We start from the raw sequence: 27,786 nt of genomic DNA, 5'->3' as shown, positions 1-27,786 counted from the left end.
ACATTAATCTAATCACGACTGTGTGGGTTTCCTCTGGGTGCTCTGGTTTTCTCCCACAGTCCAAAAATGTGCAGGTTAGGTGAATTGGTCATGTTAATTTGCCCATTGAGTTAGGTGAAGGGATAAATGTAGGAGTCAGTGTGGATTTGTTGGGCCAAAAGGACCCGTTTCCACACTAAGTAATCTAAAAAAAAACTTTAATAAATTTCAGGATTTTGATATAGCAGGGAAGAAGCAGTCGTAGAGTTCAGAAGATTAGGAACATAGTGTCAAAAGGAGACTACTACCAGACACTAGTGGTGATGTGGAGGGAGTGAATAAGTTTTTTTTAAAATTTATTCATTCATGGAATGAGAGTATGTGTACCTGGGCCTGAATTTATAGCTGAAAATGTGTTAGTGGAAAAGCACAGCAGGTCAGGCAGCATCCAAGGAACAGGAGAATCGATGTTTCGGCAACGTTGATTCTCCTGTTCCTTGGATGCTGCCTGACCTACTGCGCTTTTCCAGCGACACATTTTCAGCTCTGATCTCCAGCATCTGCAGTCTTCACTTTCGCCCTGAATTTACAGCCCAAGTTACCCTCAAGAAAGTGGCAGTATGCTACTTTCTTGAACTACAGCCATCCACATACTGTAGGTAAGCACAATAAGTTGGGGACAAAATCCAGCATTTTATCCCAGGAATACTGAAGGAATGTCAGTATGGTGAGTGACTTGGTAGAGATAGCAATACATCCACATATACACTGCCCTTTTCCTTCCAGAGGAAAGAGGCCCTGGATTTAGAAGATGCTAAGTAGTCTTCTGGATTGTATGCAACACTGCTAATAAATGGATGATGTTACTTTCCCTCATTCACCCAGGTTTCTGCCCAAACATCTTATAGGAACCAACAATATTAAAGTCAACAAATACACTAAAATTTGACATTTGAAGGACATAAGCATTTTTGTACATGAAAGGATTGTGGAATCACCAAAGACCTAGTGCTTTTTACCTGCCCATCTACTAAAAAAGTGTAGTTAGGGATTGTCTAGTCACATTTTCTGGTCAGTTGTTGACTGTGGGAGAATATTGCAGTAATCATGCAAGCAAATAGCATGGAAAAATGCTGACACATCACAATTACCACCTTTGAGCATGGCATAAATACTACATGCCACTTATCAGCTAAAGTCTTGAAATTGTCCAGGTCTGGTTGTATGCAGGTTTTTAATTTTAAAAACTTGGAGGTGCACATGGACTAAAACACAGCAACCAGAGATTATCCCTCTGGGTGACTTTAAAAAAAAGTCATTGAAGTAACTGAAGCGGTTTGGTCTTACCATTTACCCAGAGGAACTCCTACAGTTTTAGATTGAGCTTGATGCTTATGAAGTTTTGCACAAAAAAATTAGGTACAAGTGCAGAAGTTTGCAGATTCAAGCATAAATGAATTGATTAACTTCCCTATTTTCTGCCACTTTAGTTCTATAATCAATGATGAACATCCAACTCCATGGGTCTTTGCAGCTTGGTCTAAGTGACAAGCCAGTGACACTGAATGCAACATTTTTGTATTAAACTCCATGTGTCCATTCTGCTAACCAATGCTATCAGCACCAATCGGCACCACCTTTCCAGTCAGCCATAAAACTTAATAATGGAGAAGCACTTGGAAAGCGGTTGACAAACTGCATAGGCACACTGGGATGTTCATGAAGTTCAATAATGTACACCTCTAACTCAACTCTGCTGTCCCATGTCTAAAATCAATTCTACAGAAACATGTAGGTCTAGTGCACAGCTTCAATAGGTGAGTGTTGTGTACTTGCAAAAAAATGTTTGTGCTCTTCATTTGTTAGCCCCTCCTTTGACAGTGAGTGAAGAAAATACCAGGTGATGTAATTGCATAGCACATGGACAGATTTTCAGTCAGATGGCAATAATGACCAGACGATGGCAGTGCTGCAAATATAGAGACCACATGCCTTGCTGTTAGCAAGTACAGCAGGGATGGACAGGAGGTACAGGGGAAGGCCAGACAGACACGAGGTGGAGGTGGAGGTGGAAGTGGAAGTGCGTTTGGTAAAAGGAGAACAAATACAGTGGACTGCAACAGAAAAGTACAGAAAAATAACTAATGGCAATTCTCAGTTAGACAGTCTAATGTTTAATTATTAAGTAGCAAGATACAATGACAGCTTCATTGAATACCTTGGCAAATTTCAAAATCCTTTTGGAGGTGGAAGAGAAGAAAGGTAGTTCTACACACTAAATCACTAAGGGCAATTCTGACAGTCTATAATATGGAAGTACAGTGAGATAGGCCAGAATAATTCAATGTACTAAAATACCTCAAGTCATCTCTTATGAGGAAACAAAAGCCTTTCTGTTCAACCAGTATTAAATCCATGAAAAGGATTGGTCAGTAATAAATAAAAATACTGAAGTTTTGGAGAAATATACTTCCTTTTCCTATCAAAAAGGGATTACAATTTTAAGTTGCAACAAATGTGATATAGATTGAGTCAAGCAAAACAAACTTTGATCAGTTTACACTTCAACCACTCCCAGTTACAAGAGAAAACATGGAATGTGCCTTTAGCATTTCACTGGTGTAACAAAAGACAAAATTTCAGGCACAAAACTATTGAAATGCCTTTTGCTTAGAATTAAAGGGAGGAATGAACAAATAAAAAAAGGTATGAATGTCCAAAAAAAAGGGACATGTATACAAACAAGTAATGACAGGCAAACTCAATCTACCCACTGATCACAAGCTAGCAAAAAAAAAGCAGCTGCAGTTCAGCACAGCACAGCAGAATCTGCAGTTAAGACTGAACAATACTCCAGGTGTAATTCTTCACTTCAGCTGGTCCCAGACTGCCCAATTCTTCACACACCCTCAAAAGAAAAAGTTATTCCTGTCACTGAACAGTTGATTATAATTCAAGTCACCACATTAGAAAAAGTGCTCATTTATGTGGGACAGGAGATTGATAATTTTAGAAGCCTAAATTAAATTAGTGTTCAATTCACTGCATAGTAATAATTCAATTGCAACAAGGCTGTAATTATTTAATTATATGGAAAGCAGATCATTAAAAAGGGTATTGCTGCCACTGATGTCATAAGAGATATTAGTTCCTGTCTTCATGAGTGAACCAGAGATTTGGTATTCACCATGAGTAAAACGAGTGGGCATTTAGAGAAATATCACCAAGGTCAACTGGTCATAAATAGGAGATATCTGGATAAAAATGTAGGGAAGGTAGGAGAATAAATATGGCCAAACTATAGTGGAAAGTTACTTATTTTACCTATATCCTTCCCCTCAAACCTGAAACTCTGATCAGACAGCTGGACACTATGTAGAACTGTAACCTGAGAGAGAGTTAGGAAGATTCAAAAATAATCCAATTATAAAACTAATGCTTCCCATCATCTGGAATTTACAACCTGACTGGTTTCAGGTTTAAGAACAACTTTAGAAGAGGGACTGGCTTTTAAACAAAACTATAAAGGGAGTTTCAATACTCAGAAGGGAGATGGAGGACAATAGAACGAAAACAATTCAGCAAGCCTTGGTAAATTTTCTTCAAGAGGTAGAATGGCCATCACAAATCCAGCATCTCTGACCAGTCACAAGTCATTCAGCACATGCAGTGGTCACACTTCCAGTTCCCGACCATGAAAGAATTTCTTTTGACATTTTCTCCACCAGAGTGCACCCTTATTCTCCTTCCGTCCAAAAGGAAAGGAGTCAGAGATCCATTACTGTCTTTTACTTTGTGCAGGCAGAACAGCTGGCATTATTATTTTGTAGAGAGAGCTGTTGGGATGTAATAATATCAGGGTCTGCAGGGGCTAAATCATCACCTTCAGCATTGAGGATGTTCTCAACCAGGACGCGAGCAGATTCCTCAATATGAATATTATCCTAACAAAAAAAAAAAGACTGCATTAGTTAGGGAAGAACAGATTGCTACACTAATCTTAATTTTATTTTAAACTCAGTACAAAAAGCAATAAGCAGGATCTTAAAAATTAAAAAGATGATTCTTTAGTCAGTTTGACACAAATTTCCATTCATTACACTTAGTAGCTGACTGCAGATTACATAAAAATGTGCAGAGCTCTAAATTAGTTGGTCAGAGGTGTGGCAATTTTAATTCCTGCTTAATTAGAAAGGGTACAATTGAAAAAATTGATAAATTGAAGGAAAAAAATTGACAGATTTGTTTCAATGTGGTTTCCTTTTCAGTTTGCTGTTTATGGATAAAGGGACAGCAGATACAGCAACAAATATGAAGTGAATATTGGTTTTTAAGTTAATGAGCAGATAAAAAAAAAAGCCTGTCACAACTGTATAGGACAGTGACAAGACTAGATCAGAGTACCATGTACAGCTTTGACCTTCTTACTTTAAAAAAGGTTGGATAGGTTTGCATTGGATGCAGTTGAAAACATTTGTGGGATGAAAGTTGGAATGGTGGGGGGGCGGGGAAGGAAGGTAGTGTTTTGACAAAAAAAAAAGTGAAGGTTGACCTTAAAATGTCTGTCTTTGACTCTGGTGTTTAATTTAATCTTTTAAAATTAAACATACAAAAAGAACTTGATGGTATGGTGCTGGGAAAGAAGAACCAAAACTAGGTACAAAGTTTCAAACGAAGATTCTCCTATTTATGATGGATTTCTTTGGAACCCCCATTCTCAAAACATGAGATTGTGTCAGACTATATTCATCAGGTTTTTGAATTACAAGTACTCAAACATATGGGGGGTAGTCAGTGGCATAATGGCCATCAAACCAAAATGTAGTTTTGGGGCCAAATAACTAACATTCCTAAATTTTCCAGCATTTCAGTAAACCACAAAAGAAAATTCATCTTTTGATTGATTTCCAAATTTAACTGATGCAGAATTCTGGACCAGACCTACCATATTTTGGTAGTCTATTATGTAGACTTGCTAACTGGCCAGATTGAAGAGGGGAACAAGACATACATAACTGATGTTGCAAGTCAAACAAAATTCTGGAGAAACAGAAGGTGGTCTGATAGCATCAATGGAGATAAAGCTGAGCCAACACTTTGGATCCAGTGATCCTTCAAATGAACTGAAGGATCAAATTTATGCTGGTGTTTGTGGAAAAAAAAAAGTCAGTTCATTGGAGGGGTTTCTTCTTACAAATAAAGCACTTTGCAAATTTGAAAATCTTGTTTCTTTTCTTGCTTATTTATAAAATTGAAATAAGATTGTGCACTACAAAAAAAAAGGAATGACGCATCTAGATTAGTCAGCCAACAAGCAGAATCCTCTGATTTATAAGAGGCACAATGTAAACAAAACTTGTCCAGACCACAAATAATCTGGAAATTCAATTCCAGTAATAGGAAGACATGTGCACTGAAATTTTACTGTGGATTGAGTTACCAATCCAAAAATATGGAGATGTGGGGTAGTTTTACTTCATCCTTACCACTGGGGGGAGTTAGATACATGAACTATAGCATCAATTTATGGACAACATCACAAGTCAGTCAAAATAGGAAGTATGACAAGATGGACTGGCCTACTACAGTGAGAAAAAGCCATGTCAAAATATCAAAGCACCTCCAAAAATCTTATCCACAAGTAAAAAGGTTTCCCATTAATGAGTGTTCTGATTTTCCAATAGTATTTTAGAAAAAAAAAAGCAAGTGAATAGAGAGAAATGCATTTTGTATGTTCAACTAGAGCAAGTCATAAGGATTAAATCAAACAGGCACATAATAGGCTGAAGGACACGAGGGAGAACTTTTTGTTTTAGAGTTGTGTGTGGAATTATCTCCAGGAGGAAGTGGTGAATGCTGTAAACTTTAAAATATTTTAATGGTAAAGTACATGTTTAGAAAAGGTGGAGAGATATGGACTAACTGCAGGCAGATGGAACTAGTGGGCGGCACGGTGGCACAGTGGTTAGCACTGCTGCCTCACAGCGCCAGAGACCCGGGTTCAATTCCCGCCTCAGGCGACTGACTGTGTGGAGTTTGCACGTTCTCCCCGTGTCTGCGTGGGTTTCCTCCGGGTGCTCCGGTTTCCTCCCACAGTCCAAAGATGTGCAGGTCAAGTGAATTGGCCATGCTAAATTGCCCGTAGTGTTAGGTAAGGGGTAGATGTAGATGTAGGGGTATGGGTGGGTTACGCTTCGGCGGGGCGGTATGTACTTGTTGGGCCGAAGGGCCTGTTTCCATACTGTAAGTAATCTAATCTAGTTTAGTTTGCAAACAGATTAGTTGGACTTAAGGGTCCATTTGTGTGTTGCATGACTGAGATGTTAACAGCATTAAAGAATTAGGCAGTAGTAGGTATTGCAGATACTGGAAATCAGAGTCTAGATCAGAGTGGTGCTGGGAAAGCACAATAGGTTAAGCAGCAGAGGAGCAGGAAAATCTACATTTTGGGCAAAAGCCCTTCATCAGGAAGGGGGGGGGGGGATTAAAAGTAGTAATTCAGCATTAAATTGTCAAATCAAATTAGAAGGTTCAAGATGACAGAATCCATGATGCATCAAGCCAAGGAGAAAGGAAATAGCACACTTGTGCAAATGAACATTAACCAGAGAGCAATAGGTTTAATACGACAAAGTGTTATTATTTGAAATTTAAAAAGCTAGCCTACATATGTATTGTAATGTTGGTGCAGCTGACAGTCAGCATTTATTCCCTATTTGACAGTCCAAAACCAGAGTCCATGTAATTGGAAAGTAGCTTCAGTTTTCTGACCCAGTACTAGACTCTTCTCCCACTTTCCACCACCCCAGTGCCACTGCCCATAGGGACATTAGAGGGCTGGCAGCTGTCTCCTGTAACTACACTTATCTTCCCTACATTCTAAAAAATATGATACAACAAATCTGGACCAAGAACTTTAAAAGGGTTGTATCTATATAAACATGGTCAGTCAATACTGCGTACACCCAATATCTCCCTGGTCATTGGAAAGTGACTTAATTGTTTCTGCATCATTTACTGTTAATTACATCTAGTTTGCTGTTTAGTTCTATTCCCATCACAGCCTTCAGGCATTTTATGTTATATTCCTTGTCACCTCACTAAGGTTTGTTTTTCTCAGAATCTTTTAATTTTCTATTCTCCCCACTCCATTGCCATCTACTTTAAAAGCCTATAATTCACTTATCCATGACTGGAATGGTTTAGAAGCAGACTGTTCTCTTTCCCACCCTGTAATAAAAGAGTAGCATTTCCCCATTGTTGGTTCAATGTTATTTTTGTTGGCTCTATTGCCAGTCTGTCAGAAAAGCTTTCCTCCATTGATCTCCAGGATACTGATGCCTTTAATTGAGAGTACATATCATGGCCACCCTTGTTGAAATATTCCTTTAGATTATAGCAGTTAGGGAAGCCTTAGCACATTAGTCTTTGTTTAGAGCTGAAAAACTTAAAGAAAGATAGAGATGCATGGGAACACAAGTCCCCCTTCAAGCCAAACAGTTGTCCCAACTTGGAACTACAAGCATGATCCAACATCATTTGAAGGAACAAGGTCTTTAAAACACTCTCCCTAACAGCACCAATTGTGCCTAAACCTCCAAGGGCTGCAGCAGTTTAAGGCAGCAGGACAGCACCAACTTCAAGGGCAGTTAGGGATAGACAACTAATGCTGGCCCAAGTACTGCAAGAATAGGAAAGCTTCAACAACTGGAGTTTTGGTCTTTAATCTACTTGCCCTCCAGCTCAACCATAGCTGAAATTCTCAATGCTCTTGTCCAGGTCTTCCTTCCAAAGTGCTCCTTAAAAGTAAATCAGCCATGAATGAGAATAAGTCTGTTCAAGCTTTCAGAAAAGCCAGGGCTTCGGACAGAAAGTAGCTTTCTCAGCCTCATTTACTCAGCAATGAGAGACATGCCAGTTGCAGCATGAGATAGACACTACATTACACTGCCTCAAAAACCCATATGGTCACCTTCAAAAAACCACCAACCCCAGGCACTGCAGTATGGATATTTACATTTCTTTACACTTCCCAGCCACATGGTACCCAATATACCATGTAGGCAAGAATGTCTGAAGAGGCTGCCTAGAATTGCTTCAGACTTACTTTATGCTGTAGACTTCCATCCTGAAGTGGCAAAACAGAACACCATATCCCAGTTTTAGCCACTTGTAATTAACTTCACCCACCATTCCCCCACCCCCTCCCAAAACAGAAAACAACTCTTACCTTTGCTGATGTCTCAAACCAGGCAATAAAGCCATTTTCTTTACAGTACTGATCCATTTTGGGTAATGTATTGCTAAGTCCCTCCTTTGTCTGGTCACATTTATTTGCCAATAAGATGGCAGGCACTGGGTTGCCATTCTGCAGCCTTACTTTACTGTCAAGATCATTCTTCCATTTTGAAACTGCTTCAAATGTTGATGCTCTGGATACATCAAAAACTATAAATGCTCCCACTGCCTCTCGGTAGTACACTCTAGTCATGTTGCCAAACCGCTCCTGCCCTGGAAACAGAAGAAGAAGAAGTAGTTGTACTTTCCTCCCTTACCACAAAAGACTTACACATGGAATTGCAAGTTAACCTTTCATGCTTGGAGACCAGATTTTTGAATTCACAAAATTTAAAAAGGAACAGGAAAAAGTACACTCTGGAAAACTGCAGTCATGTGCATGAAGCAAAGCAAAAAAAAAAAAAAGTTAGGCTGGATTATTGTTCAGGGCAGCTATATAAAAAAAAAAAACTGAGCTAAATTAGATTATATTAGACTAGATTAGTGTGGAAACAGGCCCTTCGGCCCAACAAGTCCACACCGACCCTCCGAAGCTCAACCCACCCAGACCCATTCCCCTACATTTACCCCTTCACCTAACTACGGGCAATTTAGCATGGCCAATTCACCTGACCTGCACATTTTTGGACCATGGAGGAAACTGGAGCACCCGGAGGAGAATGCACAAACTCCACACACAGTTGCCTGAGGTGGAAATTGAACCCAGGTTTCTGGCACTGAGAGGCAACAGTGCTAAACACTGCCTCCCATGTACTGATGCTGCAGCTCAAATCAAACCCATGTTTCTGCACATTAACATGACTAGTTTCAGCATTGTCACAGTGAGCAGGCCAGGATTGTCACCTTAAGCCTTGGTACCCATTTGAACTCAGGAGGGCAGAAAACTTTGTTTCACTCCAAATTATCCACAAATACCTGACTGTTTCAGAGCAGGAAGTAGAATGTATCAAAGCAGTGTGGCTTTTACTGGAAGTGTGAACATAGATTTTGGGGGCTAGCAGTTGGAAAAAGTAGTGACAGAATTCGTAAGCTATGATTTTTCCCCACAACCCAGAAATAAAAACACAACCGAGCCATGAACCAAAGAAAAAAATATTACTGGAAAGAATACTTCTGCATCGAATAGTACTTCAGTCTCAAATTTTCCAACCTGCCAAAATGTAATCCAAGTCTCGATTTTAAAAGGCATTATCTACTCCCAACACAAAGATTTTGATGTGCAGTTGCCAATAACATTGGATAAAAAACCTGAGAAGTGCAGTACATACATTTCAAAAAAGTGAAAAACGCTACACATCTCACCCAGTCATTATACAAAAGGTACTTGCATATATAGCATTATCATTGGTGATAACAACAACTCATCACTTATCACCATGGATACAAAAATTGGCTCAGGCTTGCAGAAACTAGCATAAAGCTAATTAAAAATATTCTCTCAATGTATCAACTGACTTTAGGGACAGGTGTTCAGTTCATAAAAACGTTATCAAAATCTCAACTAGAATTGGGCGAGTCAAGACATTTAAAGCTACATTTATTACAATGCTGGGTGGTGCCCTTTTAAGAAGCTCAAATCTAAACCAACATGGCTGCCCCCCCCCCCCACCCCAGTGATAAACTGTATTCTCATCATCGGATCACCGATCATGGGACTGAAATCTCAACAGGATTAACCAAGCTCTACTTTAATAGATGAGACATACAATATAGAAGGCAGCATAAAAATGCTGCAAGCCTGACAAATATTCTAGACAATAAAGATTACCATGAGAGGTTACAGTTTGGCCCTTCATGCAAAAAAATTCTTTCTATAGCAAAAAAGTGTGCACTTCACTCCAGGCATACCAACAGTGATGATTCAAACAGTAGCCCAAATCTCAATTTAATAGAGAGAGAATTTAAAACTATGGCTCCAAAAATTCATGACAAAAAAGTTAACTACATTACCAAATACAAGAAGTTTGTTCTTCTGTTTTTTTTTTGGGGGGGGGGGGGGGTGGATGGATTTTATTCTAAGTTAAGCTTGTTAAACTTGAACCAAGTTAAGCTAGATGCATTTAGGAGAAATTTTGAAGGAGACAGACAGACATGAAAATTGGAGGCACTTCATCCCTACTGTAGGAAGGTAGAAAAATTCTCAGGCAATAAATTCAAAACTTCTAGTACTTATGAGCATCTTCAATTAAACATCTGAAATCAATTTATCTTCCAATAGAAGCATTGCAAGTGGTGGGACACATGTACAACTACAACAGAGTTTCAGGGCCAACTGGTTGTTACAACAACCTGAACCAGAAATTGTTGCAAACTTAACTATGTTCTGAGAAGGAAAGTTATCCAAATCAATGTTAACAAAAACACGTTCAAGATATAGAAAAAAATCCCAATGTTTGGCAGTGAATCTCCATTCCTGTTGTTAAGTGAGAAGAATGGAGACAGACCGAGACCAACATTCTAAATTTCATTAAAATCATTGCAATCTCAAAAGAACGCAATTCAACCATTTTTATTAGAAGATAGTCAAAAATAATTGAATTAGTTTATAGTTACGATTTATATTTTCAGATGTTTGAGCTAGCAAATAACTCATCCTACACAAAGTTCAGGATTTTAAAACAGTTGAGGCAGTGAATTCATTCAAGAGCTACTCCCTGACCTAAAACAGGAAACACACTCTTATTTCTCCAAGTGTAAACAATTAAAGTAATAATCTTGGTCACTGTCACTATGTTATTACCATTTTTGAACAGTTAATTAGATGTAAGGGTTTAAAACTGGCTTCAAGTTAAGGGTTACTGTTTGACCAGACATGTACACAGTATTTATTGTTTACTCTAGGACTATTCTCAGCTTTAACAAAATACTCATTGCTGTTCTTAGGAAAGAACTTTCTTGGTTCCAGATGGAAAGATGGAGGTCAATCTTGCAAACAAAAAACCTTGGAGAGTTTTACCAACTGCCAAGCAAAACTTTCAAAACATATTCTAAAATTCTGCAGGGAATTTTTAAATGTCAGTGATTTTACTTCAGCTCCAGTCAAGTTCTGTATTAGCATGGGATACATTAGTTTCTTTCCATTTTCAGAGAAAATTTGATGAAACAACCCATTATCTTCACCAAAAGAAATTTAACCAGGTGGTTGCCAGTTATGGCAGTTTAAGTACCAAAAATAGGCTGGAATTTCCTCTCCCCCTCCAAAAAAAAAACTTATGGCATCGACTTCAAACAGACTTGTACCCTTTAAAGAATTACAATAAAAACCAAAAGAACTGTTCTTGTTTGATTTATGGCATCTGCAGAAGTTGGAGGAAGAGATCAGCAGGTCTGGTAGCATCTGTGAAGAGAAACCAGAGTTAATGTTTCAGGTTCATTCTGAGAAAGGGTCACCAGACCTGAAGCATTAACTGATTTCTCTTCAGATGCTGTCAGAGCTGTGCAATGGTCTTCAATCTAAAAGTCAGGAATTAACCTACCTTCTGAAATAATGACAGTATAGTCCAACTAAGGATAGTGGGATTTAGACAGGAATGGACAGGCGTTCACATGTCTACCTCCAGAAAAAAAAAAGGCTTTTAAAAAGAGTGACAAAATGTCTGTTTTCATGCTATAAACGACTAAGTTGCTGGAGTGCATATGATAGTTGGCACACATTATTATACAAGAGAGGAGTGAACATTCAGTTATGAATGGGGTGCCAGGCCTCTCAAACTGTTGGAACCGCAGATGAAATGCACAAGTACAATGGTGTACTGTAAATGGGAGAACAAAAACAGGCTTTGGGGAGACTAGAAAAAAAAGTGAACAAACAACTAGCTGCAGGATTCCTAGCCTCTGACATCTTTTTAAAAATAGTTGTTTATGATGACCAGTTGGGTTTAGTCAATAATAACCCACAGGAGACTGATAGCAATGACATTGCTCTGATAAAGTGATGGTTAGATTACTTAGGGATGGTTATTGCTTGGCACATGATGGAAATTTGTCAAACAAAGGGGACAATGGAAATCCCAAATTCAACATGTATCTGCAGTCAAAGACAAAATCAGGTCCAGCCTTCAAATCAATTCATTCATGTGATAGTCTCCACACCTTACTAACCAAGGAGTCGTGGACTCAACCTGTTCCTCAGGCTTTCCCCATGAGCATTTTGCCCAGGGGGGAGGAATGGTTAGGAGGGAAGCCAGGGCACATACTGATTGGTGAACTGAGTGAGAGGATGCATCAATTCAAAAACATTCCCCATATTTAAAATGGCAAAAAATGCAGCCGATGACAAACATTTTTTTTTAAATAAAAACCATGATAAGCAAAAAAAGTGTTCAAGTACAACACCATTGTAACTTCAGGCAAGGCTTGGTGTGTGACTCAATATAGAAGAGGGAAGCTGCTGTCAGAGTGTTGCATCCTACCATAACAGATTGTTAAATCTCAAAAAAGCTAAATACTGGCTTTTATTGTCATGTGGCAAATAACTAAGCGAAGAAAAATATGACAAGGAACTTTTCAGCAGAATTTTGCATGCAAGACAAAATCCAAACAAGGTGACAATAGTATAAGATTTAGGATGTGAACTACAACCTGATGAACTGTTAAGGAGATGATAAATCAGGCTTGATTCTGAAAATCAACAAACATTATCCTGACTTAGCCTCCCAGGATGTCTGCACAGCCAAGCTTAGAGGGTTGGTAGCTTATACACAGTTTCCCTACAATGAGACATTAAGCAAAGGCCTTACTTTGGATTTCTTGCATCTCTGAAATGCAGTTACACCATTCCAAAATTAAACTCCTTGCAGTAAAATCATTTGTTAGCCATTAAAAGTTTGCAAAAAACTGTCAGATTCTGACGATAGATCATATGGAGATGCAATTAAACACAAACATTTAAAAACCTTGCTTGCATTGTCTTGTAAAATAAGCTGATAACATTTCAATTTTTTCAGACCAGCGTCCAGTGTTTCCTGCAGTGTATGCCTCCATTAATATAGGCAAGTGACATGCTCATGACTCCTATTCATAGGATGGAGTCGAAGACTTGGGTCACATGCTAACTGGTATCATGCTTCAATTAGCCCCAGAGACATGCTGTTCAGTTATGCCCAGACACAATTGTGCAATAGCTAGTGTTTGTATCTACACCAGGTGCTGTAATAAACATGTTAATCTTTTACCTTGTTGCTGATATCAATGTTGCAGGAGCTAACAAGCATTACTGCATCAGGTACAAATATCCTGCTGGAGATAAATACCACATCAGTGGCAGTTCATTCCCAACATCCAATAGGAATACTAAAAAATGTATTCAAATAAACAGACATTGCTTCACCTCATGTTCCAAGGAACCAAGATGGTCAGTCAGTCAATTGCACTGGGAAGTACAAAGATCCAAACTAAAACCTCCTCTGATTAAGTCAATCATAGAATCCCTTCAGTGTGGAAACAGGCCCTTTGGCCCAACAAATCCACACCAACCCTCTGAAGAGTAACCCCAGCCAGACCCATTCCCCTATTGTTCTCCATTTTACCCTGACTAAAGCACCCAACCTACACATCCCTGAACACAATGGGCAATTAAGCATGGCCAATTCACACAACCTGCACATCTTGGTGTCTGTGTGGGTTTTCTCCTACATTCCAGAAGAAATGCACAAACTCCACACAGCCGCCAGAGGATGGAATCCAATTCGGGTCCCCGGTGCTGTGAGGGGGAGCTGTTTCAGTCAGCTGCTATACCTTAGAAACATTAAAAAGGAGCTGGTCATTGTCTATCTCTGTCTGGGTCCAGACAGACAATCACAAAGGCCAACCTCATCTATAGAATTCACCTACCAGACCCACTGTCAATGAAAGACTGCCAACATTCTCCAAAATCCATCATACCCTGGCAATGTTTTTCTATAACCTTGACCATCGGGGGAAAAAAAAGGTACAGAAGCCTGAACACATACCAGCTGGATTTGAAACAGTTTCTACCCTACTGCTAGAATACTGAATGGACTCAAACTCTTAACATTCGCCTGTACTTGTGTTTTTGTTTTTGCCATTGTTTACCTATTACTTAAGTAGCATAGATAAGTAAATGTGATCTATCTGTATTGCTCACAAGACAAGGCTTTTCACTGTGCCTCAGTACATGTGACAATAAATTCAATTCAACTCCTAGAGAGAAAAATACCAGTAGATACAATCAGAACATTAACATAACACAGTACAGGCCCTTTGACCCTTTATATTGCACTGACCAATGGAACCAATCTGAAGCCCATCTATCCTATGCTATTCCATTTTCATCTATATGTTTATGGAATGACCATTTAATTGCCCTTAAAGTTGGCAAGTCTACTACAGTTGCAGGCACCAAATTCATGAGAAGGGCATTTGTCTCCATACAGATTAAATGTACATATTAATAAATTTCAATTTAAGACTAACCAAGAACAAGTTCATTTTTAATCTTCACTGGTCCTTAACAAGGCCAAGTGAAAGAAAATGAAGTCACGATTCAAGTTATGCAATACTTTCAAAAGGTAGTTCATGATGGCAGCATATTACTCAAGTCCCAAACCACAGGCAGTCACCCTTCAGTTATTCCACAGACACTGACTGTTACAAAGCACAAGCTTTTGCTATCTTCAGTGTTGGTTTAACTGGACGATTTGCAAGTACGCTGTATGCAACTGTCAATGGCCATGAAGTTAAAATCTACTTTCCTTCTCACTCACTTTAGGTTGTGAATATTAAACCTGTACATCATCCTCACTCCAACCATTCAGACATAACACCAAGTGCAAAGACAAGGCTGGACAGTGGTAGCTACATGCAGTCCACAATTTTTTAAGTTAGTTTAACTGTGCTAAAAGTAATACCTGAGCAGTAAGATCACTTTGAATACTTGGCTAATTCCCTACAAAATTTGCTTCCAAGCCTTGGCTGTACTGCAAGCACAGAGACAGGTATGTGCTTGTGTCATTTCATGTTATTCCATAGCATAATAATTTCTGATTAAAATATTGGCTGCAAACGCCTGAAAACCATCCTTCATTTATTAATGGCAGGGTATAGGCAGACTTTCAGAAGTCCAAACTACACCAAGTAGAAGCAAATTACTGCAGATGCTGGAATTTGTACAAAAAAAACTGGAGACCAGTCAGGCAGCATCTAAAAGAGCAAGCTAATTTTGAGTCTCGGTGACTCACTAAGCTTGTCATTTATTTCCCACCCCCCCCCCCAAAAAAAAAACCAAAAATTAAGCAAAATAAAAAAGGTAAAGAGTTAGCAATCATACATAATTTCTTAAAGTATTAATGCACAAGGGATTTTGCCTCAGAGCAAGTTCAGCTCACATGAAGTGTCGAGCTGGAAGCAGGTCAAGCAGCGGGGCAGGAGAGTTGATGTCTTGGGCTGGGGACCTTTTACCAAGATCTGATGAAAGATCCTAAAGGTCAACTCTTCTGCTCCTTTACCTGCTCTGCTTTTTCCAACTCCACACTTTATCAACTGACTTTCTGCAGTCCTCACCATCTGCCAGCTCATGGGGAGAAAATATAATGAACAATTATGAAACAGGAAAACAGGCAGTGAGCTGAAACAAAGTAAAAATATTGGACTTAGAAATTCATCCTTCATTGGGATACTTAGTCTCCCAAAACTAGAATTTGCTGCAATTATTCAAATCATGCTCTTAGGCACAAGAGTCCCAACATATGCAGTTCTTTTTGATCCTCTTTTCTTCAAAAGATTTAGGTGACACCTCTCACTACTTTAAAAAAGATCAATTCTTAAATCCAACTGAAGTGGGAAGATGGCATGGGGCAGGGTGACAAGAGGCACATGGACACAAGATGGCCACTGAACAACAAGTTGTTCAACACCAACTCAGAGGCTGGTAGCGATTTTCCCCACAAAAATTGGCATACGCGGCAGGATTCTTATTACTAGTGCCCTGGTTGAAGATCACGATTGGGCTCTCTAGCACCCACTAAGCCATCCTGAAAATGGGAGTAATGTTCCAGGATGACAATGAGATTAGTTGGATGGGCTAGTGGGGTGCAGGATGCAGAAGATCCTGTGATAAAGGAAAGACCTGACAAAGCAGCCTACTGGAATGGAGGCGAGAATATAATACAATAAAACAATCCTGCCACAACTGTGGCCAACAAGGACACTTTGTAAGGTTCCACAAGCAGGGGACAATGTGAAATACTGCAGCTACTGCAACAGAATAGGACATGTAGAAGCAGTGTGCTGGGAAAAGCATATGGCAAGCCCAAACACCACCCAGAACACTGTAGAGATAGAGGTTAGCAGAGCAGACAACTAGCTGCACCCAGCAAGCCATTGATAAGGCTGCAATAGCCACTATTGAATTAGCAAAAGACACTATCCAAATTCAGCAGCTACAGGAGGACACCCTGTAGGAAGGCTGTGCAATGGAAACTGGAAGAGGGCCTTCAAAGGGGGGGGGGGGGGGGGGGGAGCGGGGGGGAAGAAGGATAGTATCTGGAGAGCAGAGAAGGTGGTAGCACCAGCATGTATACAGAACACATTGCTTGAACTACACCATGGGCTCTCCCATACAGGTAGGGAGACCATGATAGCAAGCCTAGGGAGTGAGTGGTGGTGGAAGGGAATGGGAAGAGACCTGCTGCAGATGCACAGTATGTGCACAACACAACTTTTATGGGTCACCGAGTTAAGGTGGGACACCAGCCCAGACCTAGGGGACCACCTTCAGATAGATTTTACAGGGCCACAACCATCTTCCTGTGGGAAACCGTACTGCCTAGTCATAGACCAATTCACCTGGTGGGTAGAGGCATTCCCAACCAAATGCTGCACTGCAACCACTGGAGCCAGAACATTAGTGGAGGAGGGGGGGTACCCCTCCAGATCAAATCTGACCAAAGGACACATTTTACAGTCTTCATGACCTTGCCTGTCAGCCAATTACTGTGCTTTAGACAAACATTTCACATTCCCCATCATCCCCAAAACAGTAGAGAGAGTGAATAGAACACAAAAGCTTTAGCCAAGGCAATGCAAACCTCAGGCAGAACATGAGCTGAAGTGCTGCCAGCCATAATAATGAAATTGAGAGCCACCATGAATCAGACAACTGGGCTAACACCATATAAATTAGTGACCAGGCAAACAATGCAATTGCCAGAGTCCGATGTACAGCATGGAAACAGACCCTTCGGTCCAACCCATCCATGCCGGCCAGATATCCCAACCCAATCTAGTCCCACCTGCCAGCACCTAGCTTATATCCCTCCAAACCCTTCCTATTCATATACCCATCCAATTGCCTCAAACATTGCAATTGCACCAGCCTCCATCATTTCCTCAAACTTATTAACCATACCTCTTATGCTCACATCCATGTGATTTACATAAATGACAAAGAGGAGAGGACCCAGCACCACTCCTTGTGGCACTCCACTGGTCCAGTATGAAAAACATCCCTTCACCACCACCCTCTGTCTTCTACCTTTGAGCCAGTTCTGTATCCAAATGGCTAGTTCTCCCTGTATTCCATGAGATCTAACCTTGCTAATCAGTCTCCCATGGGGAATCATGTCAAACACCTTGAAGTCCATATAGATCAGTGGCATTGATGTGGGTCCACTAAAAGACAATTCTATCGCATACAGCAGGATTTTAAGTGCCTAGTTGAAAAGGGATGTGGAAATCTAATTGATAAACAGGACAGAAAGGACAAGGCAGGGGAACTCAATCTTCCCTTAGGTCCTAGCAGCATGTCCTGGTGTGAGCACTGCCTGACGAACCAGGCTTTGCCCCAAAATGGAATGTGCCATATGACACTAAGAGGGACACCTGTGCCTGCATAGATACGATAGGAAAGGCACATGGAAGCACTGGACCCAACTAAAACCCTTTAAAGACTCCTATGACCAAACTAATGTAATTGGCCATTCCCCAGGGGCAGACAGGATGAGGGGACAAGACAGTCATCCCAGGACAGTGGAGAGGTGGAGGTACCGACAATACAACAGAACAAAGCCCAAAAACTTTGAGAAAAACAAGACTTAACTGATATCTTTAACTGCCAAAAATGTATATACCTGTATTTATTTTACTGTGTTTAAGTGTTGTGACTGTTTGGAGCATGTTAGGATTTGTGGATAAGCTCTTTTCTAAAACCTACCTAAGCAGCTATCCCAGTATGGATCCCTTGCAACTTGTATAGAGTAGACACCTCAGGAATGCAGTGTAAGGAGCAGAGGGGAAAATGCAAATGGGCACTCCTGGGTAAGTGCATGTAGCTGGGCAGGACCACCGGCTCATGGGGCCAGGTCCCCCAGCCTAGGGGGGAGGAGGACATTTAAAACCAGATAATTACCCACTGTTTCACAGGGCAGTGATGAGGATGCTTTCCCAAAAAAATGACTCATGCATCCAGACAGTGCACTTATCAGCACTGTACAGTCACTTGGGGACAGTTTGCCTGCACCTGCAGTGAGCAGGCATGTTTGAATGTGACTCCTTGGATGCTGTGCTTTTCCAGCACCACTCTAAAACTCAGGTTTCCAGCATCTGCAGTCCTCACTTTTGCCATGCTTAAATGTGACCACAGGCAGACAATGCATATGCAGTCAGTGTAATGGCACCCATGTCAGCTCTGCCACATGGACATACCCATTCAATACTTACCTGCTGGAGGGGCACCCAGGGGCGACATGGATGGACAGACAAATGAAAGGACAGGACAAATTTATATTACCAAGCAGTGATGGGATTTGTCTTTCTATTTAGGGGGACTTAAGCAACACACTCCAGACCTCCCAAACCTGTTCGCAGTAGGAAACAAGTGAGCCCCTTAGATGTACCATGCCCCAGTGGGTGACATATTTGGAGAAGGATAGCGACGCGCTCCATCAGTCAGGAGTTCTGTGCTGACAGGCAGGTCCCCATCACTTTGGAGTCATCATTGGGATATGACGACTTGGGGGGGGGGGGGGGGGGAAGGAAAGGAGAGAGAAATGCACAGCAGGGATAGTCAGAACTAAAAACAAACAACTGACATTACCTTTTATCTGGAGACAATTTATACACTGAGCTGGCTGAACTCAGATGCTACACAGTGGACACATTACACAGTGGATCATCAATTAGCACAGCAGGGAGGGAGGGAGGGGGAGTTTGTACAATTATTGATGACAATTTTATCACCCATGTTATTATTGCCTCTTATAAACTTTACAGAAACCATCAAGACCAGCGAGATAATAATTTGACAGGGAGACATAATACAGACAGCTGGCTAAATTGGGGACCATATTTGGCACACGGGAAGGTTCTCCTCATTGCACTCATGTTGGTATTCTATGTGGGCCTAAGGTGTTTAAAACTCTGCTATAAGTCACTACTGATGAGAACTACACCAGCAGCAAGTACCACCATAGAAGAGCCCCAACAAAATTGACACTCCATGATACCTCTTGGGAGGAGGAGCTCCGAGAGAGGACCTATCTACATGTAAATTGACTGGTCTGCAGGAGATCTCCAAAGTCACCTCCTTGACCAAAGAGGGGAGTGAAGTGGGAGATGGGTTGGGGCAGGGTTACACTAGACACATGGACACAAGAGTGCCACTGAGCCATAAATTGGCCACTTGACACAAAGTGGCCACTGGATCACCGTATGGAGGGAGACAGCAAAGCAAATACAGACGCTGCTTGGGACCACCACAGTAATCAATCAATCAATCAATCATTCTCAGGAAGTGTGATTAGCACCATTACTACAGCAATGAACTTCCACGCAGACATTGAAATTGATGTCAGGGCTGAAATTAACAATGGCTGCGCTGGAACTGACAATGACGGCACTTAAACTATTAGCGATTCTGCAATGCATCAAAAAGTATCTTGACACATGCTCTGGGTTGAGAGAAGACTCACAGCTTGGTAAAAAACTGACTGCAGATGCTGGAAAGCAAATACTGGATTAGTGGTGCTGGAAGAGCACAGCAGTTCAGGCAGCATCCAGCGAGCAGCGAAATCGACGTTTCGGGCAAAAGCCCTTCATCAGGAATAAAAGGTTTTATTCCTGATGAAGGGCTTTTGCCCGAAACGTCGATTTCGCTGCTTGTTGGATGCTGCCTGAACTGCTGTGCTCTTCCAGCACCACTAATCCATAAGACTCACAGCTGACCACTGTGCTGTTGGTGTCTTTCTCAACCCAGAGCTCCAGTATTTCCTTGTACATTGAATTCTGGTGTTGAACCCTGACTTAGAGGTTCACCAGCAGAGGCTGGTGATTTTCCCCACAACACAACTATGTACTAGTGAGGCACTTAAAGATATTTCACATTCTCAAATGAGTGTTCTGTCTAAAAATCAATATGCAATTAATTAAAATTCAGTATCATATGATTTTGCAAGCTCACAAAACCATGTATATTATGACGGGTGCCATTAAAAGCAGTCAGAAAAACTTAGCGGGTGTTAAATGTCACTGCCAGATTTTACATCATGGCCATTCTACGTTGAGGTCTGTGTCCAAAGAATGCCATTTGATGTAAGTGGACTCTAAACTGGAGAATGGGGTTGCTCTGAAACTTAATTGTTCAAAATAAACACTTTTGGGGTTAGCAATATCTAACAGTATTACTAAATTGAGGGAGGTGCATTACAGTATTCACCATACTTAATATTTTAACCAAGTCTGTTTTATCCCAATGTAGATATTAACCCAGCCTATTAAAGAGATGATTCATAGAATACGTTTGCAGAAACTAGCTGCCATGGTTTGGGGATCATTGTGTTTACCTGGATACAGAACACAAAGTACATTTGATTTTAATTATGAAAACAAATCTGAAATCTGTTTATCAAAAAAAACAACTTTTCACAAGAAAATCAGATAGTGATCAAGGCAGATTTTAACATGAGGGAGGAGGAAAAAAGGTATGAATGCAACAGCACAGAACCAAGGCAGGGAGCAGGAAAGAAAAATGTCCAGGGTTGAATGTAGCCACAGAAAACAAGGATTCAGTGTATGGTGGATGTGAAGGCTTTGATGGATGTCTAGAAGAGAAGATGGATCATTTCAAACAATAGATCCAAGAGGTTACAGCGGTTACACTGTACTACCCTGTAGTGTTAGAATCCCTTGATAATTATAAGACATACTTGAAATTCTTTTTAAGCAAGGACGTCACTGCAATATGGAATGTCTCGGCAGTACCATGTACAGACAGTAGTTTCCTATTTAGGAAATTTACTTAAATTTAGAAAAATACATTGACCTTCAGGCAGGCTAAACAACATCCAACCCTTAGTTGTAAAGTTTGAATGAAAGCATCTTCTCTTGTCCACTTCATTGAATGCCCCCAAATCAACCAGCCTCCATTATAGCACTTGAGGAAAGATTAATTTCACCTTGCTTCATGAATTAAAATCTGTCAATGGACTATGGGAACAGTTTAAAATGGAATTGGTACTTGTAAATGGGATGCCCCACTGTCTTCAGTGGATCCTGCTCGTGCTGGTAAAAGGAAGAAGTGGTTCAAGAGTCAATAAGAGGAAAACAGCAGGATGTTGGAGCATTTGCAAATATTGCTGAATTCAAGCAGATCCCTTTTCACTGTTCCAAAGACCTTAACTCAGTGTGGGAGTGGAAGACAGTATTACAATCTGAATTTACACAGACCCCACACCCTGGAGTGTAAAAGAGTAGGTTGCAAATGTCAGTGACAAGATCAACAAATGCTAATCGATTGCATTAACAGGCTGGTATTGCCCCTGTCCCTGCAATTTCAGTATTAATTGTTAACCATTAACCCAAAAGCTTTTATTGGCTAGGCCAATTCTAACAGGTAGGACTAACATCACCAGAAGGAGAAACTGCTTTTAGTTCCTGAAGTTATTTTTTAAAAATGCCTTTCATTGTTAAGCATAGTCATGAATGCTCGATTGATTTGCAAAGGCACACAGCAGGCAATTGAGCGTACATCTTAAATTGAGAGTTTTGAAAGGCTATGGAAGAGCTCACTTCAAGTGGACAGTCTTTTGCTGATATGTTCAGGGCAGGGAAGACTAGAAAGATGGTGGTGGAAACATACACTTTTGGTGGTAGAATTGCAGTGAGAGGGGTCACACAGGAAGGGAGGGTGATGTGACAGAGGGCCCAAGAGTTGGGTGAAGTCTGATGCAGGTCTAACGGACTTAACAGAAGGAGAAACTAGAGTGCTTGGAAGAAACCCAAAATACCTTTACTACAAAAGTAGCAGATTCACTCAACTAAACTTTCAAAGTTGAAAAGGTGGTTCTCCTTCTCTTCCCCTCTGTGCAAAGTTCAATCAAATCAATAGGAACTTACCAAGTCAGTTAGATGGAGGGACTGGTATTAGAGGTAGTACCATTTTAACTTTCAACACAACGTAAGCAGAAACCTCTTCAGATGAGCTCAGCTACCAACAGTTTCTGAAGAAGGTTTTTTAAAACAATGCTGTTTACTCAATGAGGATGACAGCAAAAGTGTGAAATTTACCTCAAAACTCACTATGACCTTAAAGTGTAAGAATAGGATGGGTTGAATGGCTCTCTGTAGTAGAGAATCGTACAAGTAAAATATTCATATAGCAGTATTTCAAATCAAACTGATAAAGTTGCGATGACTTGGATATAAAATTGATTTATGCACCAATTTTTTAAAAACTTAAATAGGCAGCAAGCACATGGTCTTTAAGGGAGAGAGACTGAAAGAAACCCACACTGCTAACTGACAGCAGTGAATCTGCACAGTTATGCCTTTGCTGTTGGAATTCATGTATCACTGGACATCAGAGTGTGTCTAGGAAAACATAAACAGCGAAATTCACAACTGATCTTGGAGGAACCTGTTTGGGAGAGGTCCAGGCACAGAAAGAGATAAATAGTTTTAAATATAGCCTTGCTGTAAATCTACAATAGTCATTGGAGTGGGTTCTTCCTTGATGTTTTTATTGGGATCAGTCTTGATTAAATTTTAAAAATTAAGCTAAAGTTAGCCTGGTAGTGTTTGATAGCGTAATAAGAGTGCTATTTTCTGGGTCTGTAGATTGGAAAGAGCAAGATGGCCTTTATAGAGTGATATGCTCTTGTCAGATGTGGCAGGTTCAGAAGAGTATAAGGGTTATTAAGGATTATATCTGCTATAAATGCCATTGGTTGCAGATCTGGTCAGATTGAATGGATCTGTTGGAGCAACAGTGAGAGGCAATGAGGAATTTACAAGAGCTGGGGGTGGTGATGGATGGCAGTTATAGGAAAGGAGAAAAGCCACAAATAACTTCAAGAAAGGTAGAGGTATGTAGGTAGTACAGGAGTATTCTGTAGCTATCACCATTTCAAACAATTATGCTGTTTTGGAAAATGCAGGGGGTGCAATGGATTCTCAAGGGAACGTAGCAAAAACAGCCAAAGTTTCTGGTATCAAGACTAGCTCTAATGCAATGAAGGGTACAGAGTCCCAAGAGATCAATTGTCTTCAGGGACTCTAGTCTGAGGCACAGAATGGTTTCTGTGGCCAGCAGCAATGGCATGTTGCCTCCCTGGTACCAGGATCAAGGAGGGTGCAGAATGGGGGGGGGGGGGAGGGATAGAAGAGGGACAAGCTGGAGGTCATTGTACACATTGGAACTAACAACATAGGAAGGAAATACAGAGGAAAGATCAATCGGAGACTGGTACAGTTCAGAAAAGATACGAAACAAAACAAACAAATGGGCAGACATGGCCAAAGTACAGAACAAGGTAAGACTGAAATTAAATTGCAGTTATTTCAATGCAAGAGGCCTAATGGGGAAGGCAGATGAACTCAGGGCATTGTTAGAAACATGGGACTGGGATTTCATAGTAATTATAGAAATGTGGCTCAGGGATGGATAGGACTGACAGCTTAATGTTCCAGGATACAAATGTTACAGAAAGGACAGCAAGAGGAGGGGGGAGTAGCATTTTTGGAGGGAACTGAGAAATAAGAAAGGGATGATCACTTTATTGGGATTGTATTATAGACCCCTAATAGTCAGTGGGAATTTGAGAAAAACTCATAAGGAGATCTCAGCTATCTGTTAGAAGAATAGGGTGGGTATGGTAGGGGATTTTAACTTTCCAAACAGACTGGGACTGCCATAGTGTTAGGAGTTTAGATGGAAAGGAATTTGTTAAGTGTGTACAGGAAGATTCTAAGTCAGTACATGGATGTACATACGAGAGAAGGTGCAAAACTTATCTTGGGAAGAAAGGTAGGGTAGGTGACTGAAGTGTCAATGGGGAGCACTTTGGGGCCAGCAACCATAGTTCTAAGATAGCGATGGAAAAGGATAGACCAGATCTAACAGTTGAAGTTCAAATTGGAGGAAGGATAATTTTCACAGTATTAGGCAAGAACTTTCAAAAAGCTGACTGGGGGCAGGCGTTTGCAGGTAAAGGGACAACTGGAAAATGGGTAGCTTTCAGAAATGAGATATGGAGTCCAGAGGCAGTATATTCCTGTTAGGGTGAAAGGCAAGGCTGGTAGATGTAGGGAGACTAGAGAAATTGAGGATTTGGTTAACAAAAAGGAAGCAAGCATATATCAGGTATAGGCAGGAGAGACCACTTCAGAGACTCTCTCTGGGACTAATGCACAAAACCACCCCCTACTCCATGGGGAAAACACTAACCCCGCCCCCTCTGGCAAGGGCACACAGGTCCTGGGCCTCCAGGATACAAAGATTGGTGGAGTTGTGGATAGTGAGGAGGGCTGTTGTTCGCTGCAAAGGGACTTCAATAGGATGCAGAGCTGGGCTGAGGAGTGGCAGATGGAGTTCAACCCTGTCAAGTGTTAGGTTGTCCATTTTGGAAGGACAAATAAGAATGCGGGATACAGGGTTAACGGTAGGGTTCTTAGTAAGGTGGAGGAGCAGAGGGATCTTGGGGTCTATGTTCATAGACCTTTGAAAGTTGCCACTCAGGTGGCTAGAGCTTTAAGAAAGCCTATAGTGTATTAGCATTCATTAGCAGAGGGATTGAATTCAAGAGTCGTGAGGTGATCTTGCAGCTGTACAGGACCTTGGAAAGGCCACATTTGGAGTAATGTGTGCAGTTCTGGTCGCCTCATTTTAGGAAAGATGTGGAAGCTTTGGAGAGGGTGCAGAGGAGATTTACCAGGATGTTGCCTGGAGTGGAGAATAGATTGTATGAGGATAGGTTGAGTACAGTGTTGGGGGGGGGGGGCAGAAGAGAGAGAGAGAGAGAGAGAGAGAGATGACTTCATCTTCCATCTTAGGGCTCTCCAACCACACAAGATCAGTGTGGACATCACCAGTTTCCTCATTCCACCCCCATTTCCTACCTGCTCTCCCCCCCCATCTCAGTTCCAGCCTTCCAATCACCCTCTTCACCTGTCTATCTTCCTTCCTACCCATCACCTTCACCCCTCACCTCCATCTACCCATCACATTCTCAGTTACCTCACCACCCATTTATCTCTCAGCCCTCTTGGACCACACCCTCATTCCTGATGAGCTTATGCTCCAAACATCACCTCTCCTACCCTTCTGATGCTGCCTGACCAGCTGTGCTTTTCCAGCACCACACTGGACTCCTTTCTCCCTATTCTTGTCAGGGTCAAAAGGTGAAAACCCCGGCCAATTTAAGAGTTAGAATATACTGAAATGGAACACTACACTTTAGAAGCTTATTAAAAACTCTGTTGCACCAATAATTCCATCGACCTGTCTCTGCCTGTCCAGCTCAGCTTGAATGACATCAGTCCTGTCTGTTCAGGGCAATTAAGAGGAAGGAGATATTTTCAGCCTTGATTCATAAAGCCTTAAATACCACTCGCTTCGTCAAGCTAAAAATCCTTAAATAACCCCCACATTCTTCATCGAATTAAGACGGGGCGGGGAACTGAAGTGGACAGAAAGTTTGCCGTATTTCTAAATCAAACGGATTATGAAATTTTGTTTGTTGAACTCAAAACAGGACTGAGTGCAGTAAACAAATACAATCAGAACTCAGTTCGGTCATGGTGAATGTATAACCCTTGAAACATGCAAATTTGAAAAAAATCCAAGTAAGTGTTTTCTAGCCTGCTAAATCAGGAGGTAAGATGGTTATCCCACTCTCGGGGGGGGGGGGGGGGGGGAGAGAAACAGCGACATTGTCTAGGTACAGAGATGAGAAGCGGACAACATGGAGGGCGAGCCCACGGCCAGCCGATAGTCTCAGCGTTTGGCTCCAAAACGATGGAGAAACTAAAAAAATGCCTGCTCAAGTTTCCGAAATGGAAGTGCGGGAGACCTGGTCAAAGCGTGGAAAGGATATCAAAACGCACGGAATTCTCGGGAATGTAAGCGGTCATCCAAAATAAAAGTGCTATAAATATCACTAACATCTTCATACCCCGTGTAATCGCGTACAGAGTCCAAACAGTTAGTAAGAGCACAAGCCAAACTGAATAGATTCCCTTGTTGAAAGCGGAGGAATGTTGTAAGCTCGTGACTCAAAGACCAGTGTGTGATATCAGTGATGGTCTGGTCATGAGGAGGCTCAGAACGTGCTCTCCTCTCCAGGAGATATAAAGATTCTCCCACTCGGAAGGAAACCCGCTCCGACAGATCCAGTAGGTCCAGCTCCAATCCAGGATAACACAGAGCGTTAAATTGTCTGGACTAGCCGTATCTCCTCCCATAACCTACACAAGAGATAGTAACCCAGCCACCTCCAAGCCCTGAGCTCATTTTCAGCTACACAGTGAAACCCCCGCCCAGACAAGCAGCGATTTGTTTAACACTCGCGAAATATCACATCTGGTCGCAAACTCTCCACCGAGGAGAGTTACATTAAACTGAAAATATGGAAAGTTCTCAGTAGCCGCTCCTCCCTTCAGAGGAGGGAGAGGGGCGTTGGTCCCTTTTGGGAAAGGGAGTGAAAGGAGTGGTTATAATGAACTCACCGCTAGTTTCCTCACCATGTTTAACCCAGTGATGCTTCGACTGATCAGTCTGCGGTATCGCGAACGCACGGATAGCTCACTGTTTTGGCAGCTTTTAAAAATAAAGCTATTTCATTCAGTTCGTTAACGTTTAAGAATATGACGTTTAGGTTTACATCTTGAGAAAGTGCTCCCATCAATCACTTACCTGCAATATCCCAAAGCTGAAGCCGAATGATAGTGTCCTCTTCCCAATGCAAGACTTTGAGGGCGAAGTCCACGCCAATGGTTGCTCTATAATGTTGGGAGAAAATCTGATGAACGTACCGCTTGATGATGCTGGTTTTCCCAACACCAAGGTCACCAATCACCAACACCTTAAACAGATACTCTTTCTGCTTCTTTTCCATATCCCTCAGCCTATGCTCCCACTCACTCTCTTTTCAAATGTTCTGCGCTTTAATCACTTTGTAACAAACTCTTTCTACCCACTGCTAGACACCACACGCATGCTCTCACGCCTAAAACCCTCTCCCAGTTTCCGAGAAATTTAAAAGGGCAATGTTGTGAACC

At 41.3% G+C, this 27,786-nt stretch overlaps 1 protein-coding gene across 1 annotated transcript; it reads right to left on the bottom strand.

Annotated features, from left to right (window-relative positions):
* Positions 1-2,148: 2,148 nt before the first annotated feature.
* Positions 2,149-27,786, bottom strand: LOC140495921 (ras-related protein Rab-38-like). Its single transcript, XM_072595219.1, has 3 exons — positions 27,422-27,786; positions 8,210-8,490; positions 2,149-3,923 (listed from the first exon to the last, which is right to left on the bottom strand). The coding sequence occupies exons 1-3, from the start codon at positions 27,621-27,623 to the stop codon at positions 3,768-3,770; spliced, it is 639 nt and encodes a 212-aa protein (XP_072451320.1). The 5' UTR covers positions 27,624-27,786; the 3' UTR covers positions 2,149-3,767.

This window comes from Chiloscyllium punctatum, chromosome 25 (assembly GCF_047496795.1).
Source record: "Chiloscyllium punctatum isolate Juve2018m chromosome 25, sChiPun1.3, whole genome shotgun sequence".
NCBI lineage: Eukaryota > Metazoa > Chordata > Chondrichthyes > Orectolobiformes > Hemiscylliidae > Chiloscyllium > Chiloscyllium punctatum.
Note: the sequence above shows the minus strand (reverse complement) of the source record. Positions and strands in the feature narration are given on the sequence as shown.